General features: G+C 34.6%; 1 protein-coding gene across 1 annotated transcript; it reads right to left on the bottom strand.

Annotated features, from left to right (window-relative positions):
* LOC129000906 (uncharacterized) lies at positions 1–7,421 on the bottom strand. Its single transcript, XM_054427985.1, has 7 exons — positions 7,284–7,421; positions 6,196–6,306; positions 4,647–5,117; positions 2,745–3,791; positions 1,990–2,596; positions 986–1,131; positions 1–199 (listed from the first exon to the last, which is right to left on the bottom strand). Exons 1-7 carry the CDS (start codon positions 7,335–7,337, stop codon positions 35–37), a joined length of 2,601 nt encoding a protein of 866 aa, XP_054283960.1. The 5' UTR covers positions 7,338–7,421; the 3' UTR covers positions 1–34.

Here is a 7,421-nt window from a genome sequence, read left to right on the forward strand (position 1 = left end):
AACAATATCCAAAATACTCTTTATTTACATTACTCTATGCTCTCTTCACCACCTCAACAGTCTGTTCTGCCGAAGACTCTTCAGATCTGGATGAAGATTTGGATGAAGAATAGATCCTCTCATAGGTTGTGGCACTGTCGAAGAATTCATTTTCAATGTCATCCAGATATTCTTCAGAAAGGCATTTTGAGCTTGCAACCTATATAATACACACGACAGTTACTTATAATCTTATAACCACTCTCTTATTTTCATATAAGTTAATTAATAGGTAAGTTAACAACAACTAATTCATCTTAGAAACTTATAATTACAATATTTGTAACACAGCTCATTATTTGAAATTCAATACTTGGAATATTTATTTTATTTTTTATTCAAAAGCTTATGCTTTTGCTCGACTTAAGTCAACATTAAACTTTTAATTGATCCATAAAACCTGAATAATGTTTAACAGAAACTAAGAGTTTATTTTAGTTGAGATTATGAAAATAATTAATCTGATTTCTAAACAAAAATGTGATGAAAACGAGGTTACGTTTCAAGATCACATTCCATTTGAACAGGAAAAATGTCAAAATTATGTTTATAAACATAACATTTTTGTTTGATACAAATGTTTAAGAAAACTGGACAGCAATATACTCTAAGTGCTTCTAGTTATAAAATAGTATGATTTGATATCAAACTATGTGATATACACGAAGAGAAATTAGAAGGATGTACATCTTTGGGGGAGCAGCTAGTCTAATGATACAGGCAGTCTTTCTGTACTAAAAGGACATAATAAAGTTCTAACAACAATCAATGGCTTTTGTCTTTGTGAAAACGCCACACCATAGTGATTTTGATCCCTCAAGCTCAAAAGGTACATTTTACATTTATAAAGCAGACAAGGATTAAACTTTCTCTGTATCTGGAACTACATTCACTAAAAGCCAAACTAAACTAATAAATTGTTAAAGAAGAACTTTAAGATTCTAACCTTCTTGAATGTGAACTCAGTCCAGCAACCACAGCCTCCGGTTGTCTGCTTGATGAGACGGACTCTCTTTATGGCGTTGTCTTCACTCTCTCCTGTTAGAGGCTTCAACACCTTTGTCAGCCAGGTAGAACAGCCTTCAGACTCTCCTGGAGATTTTTTTTATAGATTTAGGGTCATAGTTTGTCAGGGAAAGCTTCTCAGGTTGGAGAAAATGTTTAAGTATGGCTCTGAATCAGAGAAAATCCATGTTTATCTTATTGACTGTATCAAAGTTGTGCTAAAAGACTGTTTGGTATAAACCTTATGTTTATGCCAGACACAGAATACCACAAATTATTGCCTTCTCTTCTAATAAAGTCAAAGAAACAAAATCAGCTGGGAAAGTAAAATTACAAGTAAATTGGCAGTCACTCCAATTTAATTGATGAAACTGTAAAATCCTTTCTACGGCTTAAACATTTAGGAAGGTGTAGGCTTTTGTAAGTAATATAATAGATTAAGCAACACAAAGACTTCTCATCCCATTGTAAATTTTGAAGCTAATTTTTCGTGTCTAATTCATGTCCGGTAACACTGCTCATTATAGTGACGAATAAAATTTAGTTTTTATTATTTTAGGGTTAATTTCATGATCTATGCTTGGTTTTTTTTTTTTTTTTTTGTGATATAACTAGAGGACAAGTTAGTGTTTATGATTAGATCGTTTTATTTGGTTAAACGAGGTTTTAAATTACTGATATAACAAGGAACATATTATTGTAAACAAAACACGACCACTGCTGTGCACCGGACGGAACTAACAGTAACATTTTCTTCAGCTGATCAATAAGAACGAGAAATCTACTAAGGGAGTTTATTTTAACTATGGTAATACCTAAGGCATAAATTTATGAATGGTTTATCACTACTATATTATCGACCTATATAATCTTACTTGTAATTTTTAATATTTAAATTTGTTTGGAAAAATCCGGATTTTAGAACTTACAAAAATTTACGCTTACCCTTCTTGTACCAAGCCTCGAAGAAGTTCTTAGTGAAGCCGTAGTACTTCTCGTCATACCACACAGGACAAGATGCAGTGGCCAGTTGGATCAGATGGATCCTCTTAGCCCATAGCTCATCGGAAGTGTCGACCAGAGCGTCCTTGGCCAACACTCGTTGAATGTATTGCTCGTAGCTCTCACACTCCTTCTTCTTGTACTGTACTTCGTACACCTGCTTGGTAAACTTGTCATAGAACTGCTCGTCTGTCCAAAGAGGCAGTGAGGGGTAGATGGTTCTCACCAAGGCCACCCTGTTAGCAGTCTGTTCCCAAGACTCCCAAGTCTCCTTGGTTACAAGACGGCCAAAGTATTGCTCATCAGTCTCGTTAGGCAGTTTGCTGTATAGACAAGAGTAGTATTCCTTCACCAAGTCTAAGTTCTTGGAGTCGTACCAGAGAGAAGCAGAGGGGAACAGTTTCCTCACAGTTGTCAATGTCTTCACGTACTGGTCGACAGATTCTCCAGGAGATTTTTTGGTGAGCCTCTTGAACCAGGAGATTTCATCCTCGTCCTTCTTCTTTCCATAGACCTCTTCGATTTGTTCCTCTATAGTCTTTTCTGGCTTCTAAAATTAAGAATGAGAGTTGGTTTGGTGTTGTTTACAACATTTTTAGATCAAAATCGGACATAAATAAAAATGTTTTTGACAAATTTAAATTCTTAATCCTGGTCTGAATTTTTGTTTTGTACGGCATAATCTACTATACACTTACCTTGCTTTCCTTTTTGTCAGAGGTCTTCTCCTTTGTCTTTTCTTTTTTTTCTGTCTCCTTCCTCTTCACCAAGACAACTTGCACCTCCTTGTCGGCTTCCTTAGCGCAGGACTTGCCGGAGCCAAACAGACGTTTGAGAACTCCACCCACAAAGCTCCTACAGTCGGTATAGATGTTCTCCAAATACTTCAGTCTGGTTTCGTAAGTGACATCAGTCTCAATGGGTGTCCTCTTAGTAACCCGCTGCAGCCAAGATTCCTTATCCTCGTTCGGCAATCTCTTGTAAAACAGACGGTAAAAGTCTGAAACGGGTTTCAACAAGGTGTCAGGAATATCAATATTTTTCAGGGAATCTTGCACTGACAGGATGAGGGAGCATCTCTTCACATACTCGTCATCAGATTCTTCAAAGTCCCTCTTGAAAATGTGTCCCAACCAGATGTTCACCTCTTGTTTGCCTTTCTTGAAATAGTTGAGGTAATAGTTCTTGATGTAGGGCAAGTTCACTTGGCTGTAGAATAAGTCGGTTCCACGGTTAACCCATCGGCAGATGTTCATCCTATTCAGGTAGTTGTCCAAAGATTCTCCAGGGCCACGAGTGGTAATCCTCTTCAAGTAAGACTCGTTGGACTCGCTCGGTTTCTTTGCTAAGATGAAGTTGTAGAACGGAGCGGTGAATTGGAGGAATTCACAGTTATTCCAGAGAGGAAGGTTGTTGAATACCCTCTGGAGAATTTCTATCCTCTTGACAAAGGAAGGGAAGTCCTCAGATGTGGACTTGGTTGTAAGCCTCTTGTAATAATCGTTGATGCTTTCTTTATCCTTCTGAGCGTAAGAGAGTCTGTAGTAGTCCTTGATCAAGTCAATGTATTCACAGCTGGTCCACAGAGGAAGGTTGCCAAACCTTGATCTTATCCTTGTCAGACGCTCAACATAGTCGCGGTCAGATTCTCCCTGAAGTCTTGCACAAATCCTCTTAAAGTAAGAGACATCATCCTCCTTCTCACATGCCCTTCTTTCGTATTTGGTCACAACGCTCTCTCGAATCTGAGAAATAACAAAATCTTAGGTTGCATTTCTATGTTCAGCAATAACAGACATAATATGTAACTGCTGAATAAAAGTTTGAGAAGTTTACTAACTTAGAGTAAAATAGATTGTTGTTTTAGATTGTTATTTAGGATTATTAAAGAGCCTAATGGTGAACTACGGATATGTTACATTAAATATCCACACAATAACTTTGCCATACATTGGTCAAGACCGGAACTTGTAAACCCCGCATACCTGATGACCAGAGCGCGCTGATGACCAGAGCGTGCTGATGACCAGAGGGCGCTGATGGCCAGTGCTTGGGCAGTAATAAAATCGTAAGCCATAAGGTTGCTTAAACCAGTTCTACATACGTTTTCAATATTTTATGGTATACCGGTATTGTAAATAATTGAGTATGTGAGGTATTTAAGAAAAATGCTTAATTCTTAGTGTTGTGTCTCTATTTTAACCTTTGGTATCTTTTCCCGACTAGCTGGAATTCCTCAAACTTGTCACCTTCTGGGACATTACACCAAGTTTGTGGTACTGTACTGTACAGAACATTTTTCAAGACTGATTCAATTGAAGAAAGAGAGGGTAAGAACTGTTATGTATTCAATTACCAAGAATATTGTTCAATGTTTCAATTCTACTGAAGATAGTTTTTAAAGATTTTATATATACAGTTAATAAATTAGGTACTGTTTTGTTACATAAACAGCAACAGCTTATTAGTCTATTTGGAGCATTTCACACAAGACGTAACCTATGTAATTTTCTTAGTATTATCGATCTCATCATGTTTTGTATTTTAAAACAATACACACTATTAAAAATAATCAGTTCACCTTTTTGGAAACAACTTACATTCTCAGAAGGCCTGATGGCACAGTTGTAGGCTTCGTGACGGAAGAAGTACCAGTTTCTGCAGTCGCTGTCAAACTTGATCCTCCTCCAGATGTCCAGCTTGGGATAGGCCTTGAAGACACAATCCAGCCTCTTGATGAAGCTTCCAAACTCTTCATTCTTTCCGCGTCTCAAAATCCTTGCAAAATATTGGTCGTTACTTTCTTTGACCAACGGAATGATGCTCTCCAGCTTGCCGTACCTGAGTGTGTAATATTTGCTGGAGAGTTTCCAGAACTCAGTGTTGTCCTTGCATGGGAGTTTAGGGAAGAGTTCGTAGATTTTATCGATGCGCTCAACGTACTTCTCGTCGCTCTCGTCTTTGTACTGTTTGTATATTCTTGTATAGTAGCTGTCGGCAGACTCCTTCTCTTCTTGGGCAAACACCCTGAGGATGTACTGATCATAGGATTCTCTTGACTTGAGTGGCGGCTGAAAGTCAAATGATCTATAGTTTGGATTGACAAAATTATTAAACATTTTTATTTATTTTCTAGGTATATAGGCTAGATTGGTAGGAAAATGTTTCTTTGTTATGCCTATTTAAAATAAAAAATTAAAAAATTAAGTAGGAAAGTTTTAGTTTAGAAAATTTAAAAATCATAAAGTGTTTTTTAGATGAAGATGAGCTATAAAAGTGAATATTTTAAATAAAAGATTGTTTCACTTAATTATCAAACCATTTATAATGATAAGTTTGATGGTAAGAGCAAGTTTTATTTACATTATACCTAAACAGTCTAATTAATTTTGTTTTGAACAATTAATCTTAAACATTTTTGGTTATTCTGCTCAAGTGTGTTTTTGTAAAATTATACTAATTTATTTAGAGGATTTTATTTTTAAAGAGTTATTTTAAAAGGAAAAGTTAATATGGATAAGAAAAACCACATGTTAATTATGTATAAGTTATGCTCTTTTTAAATAGTAAAATGGATATGATAAATTAACATAATTTTAGTTCCCTCCCCACATTCTCTAAACCTGTTAAAAGAATAAAAAATCAATTTTTACAAAGGAAAAAATCAGATTTTACTATGCTGGATGTTTCTTTAATAAATCGATTCTGAGGTTGGTCTTACACAAGGCCAAAATGATCTTTTCTGATAAAATGTAGTGCTTCCAACGACAAAGCAGACTTATCCAAAGACAAAATGGATACCGCCTAGAGCATAACTTTACGCAAAAAGTTTAAGAATAACCAAATAAAAAAATAGTTTAAAAACTTTGAAATTTTAGTTAAATATTTTCCACCAGCAAATAAATGTATTTCCAAAATTTGCATGATATAAATCTATTCCAATACTGTAAAATACAAACCAATTAAATGTGTCTTTTAAGCCACCAATGTCATGTGGATAAAGTAGTATCTATGTTGAAACACTCAAAAAACGCTACATACAACTCTATGTATTGTACTGTTTGACGTTGCCTATTATTGTTATAAGTTAATGGCATTAATAAATTCTTATTGAGTCTTATTAACGATCTAAAATTAATGTCAACATACCAGAGGACAGGAATCATCCTTGCTGATGACATTTTTCACAACTTTCACAGCTCCATTGACAACTCTGTTGGCAACAAATGTGCAAGGGCAGACAACTGGGATGTTGACAGCCTGTGAACAAAACAAATCATACAGATTTTTATTCATAAAAGTACATGTCTTGTCAATTTAACCAATGTTCTCGACAAAAGGCTAGTAAATTTAGGTTGCTTTTTTTTCTCATCAATTTGTGTGTTTTTGAAAGGTTTTATGCAGGTTTGGTATCATCAACAGCTCTTTTTGGTATCAAGCTCTTTTTAGATTACAAAACCTAAAAAACACAAAAGCTGTACAATAAAACACATTAGTAGTATGATTTGAAAATCCTTGCTACATGTGAATAGGGAATCTGTATTTTGAAATGTAGATTGGAATACTGGTTGGGACCTCCATCATTGATGTAATCAATAACTTCTAAAATCGTTAATTTTAGTTGAATATAAAAATACCAGAAATGACACATTTTTGTACAGACATTTCTTCAATTAAAATCTGAAACCATGAAATATGTACTATGGTTTCTGGATTTTGAAAACAGCCAATTTAAGTTCAATGATCCTATTTAGTATGCAGTGTTCAAAACATTGTTTGACATTGGTAAAATCAAAACCAACTTTAAATTTGCTTAAAAAAAGAAAGCTATGCTCACAATGTAAACTTTAAAGGATTTTCAAAACTTGAGATTGATCAAAACAATCATGTGCCCTCTTAACTGCATTGTTAGAATGGGTAGTATAAAATGGTTCATGTACGCCAAATATTATATTTGATTCCAATAGAACTCCTCCTAAAATATTTGAATTCATATAACATTCTTTGAACAGCTATGAAGACTATTTTCAGCTTATAAACTTCAAAACTATTTTATTTTCAGAACAAATATTTACTAACAAATCCAATAACTCGTTATTTGATTACAGAGGAAAATGTAGTGATTCATCATTATAATAAAACACAAAAATATAAATCAAAGAAAATAAATAAATTAAATAATAGCCTCCAGAAAATAATACAAATATAAATTATAAATTAAAACAAATTAACATTACCTGAATCACAACTGGCGCTGCTAGGCAGCAAAGGATAACAACTCGTAGAATCATATCGGTGGTTTATGCCCGGCGATTCACAGAGCAAAACGACCAAGCTAAAGGAACATTTGGTTTTAAACATCTATCAGCTGAGAC

Source organism: Macrosteles quadrilineatus, unplaced genomic scaffold (genome assembly GCF_028750875.1).
Source record: "Macrosteles quadrilineatus isolate MER2022 unplaced genomic scaffold, UCM_ALF_1.0 Scaffold_8__2_contigs__length_117827958, whole genome shotgun sequence".
Taxonomy (NCBI): Eukaryota; Metazoa; Arthropoda; class Insecta; order Hemiptera; family Cicadellidae; genus Macrosteles; species Macrosteles quadrilineatus.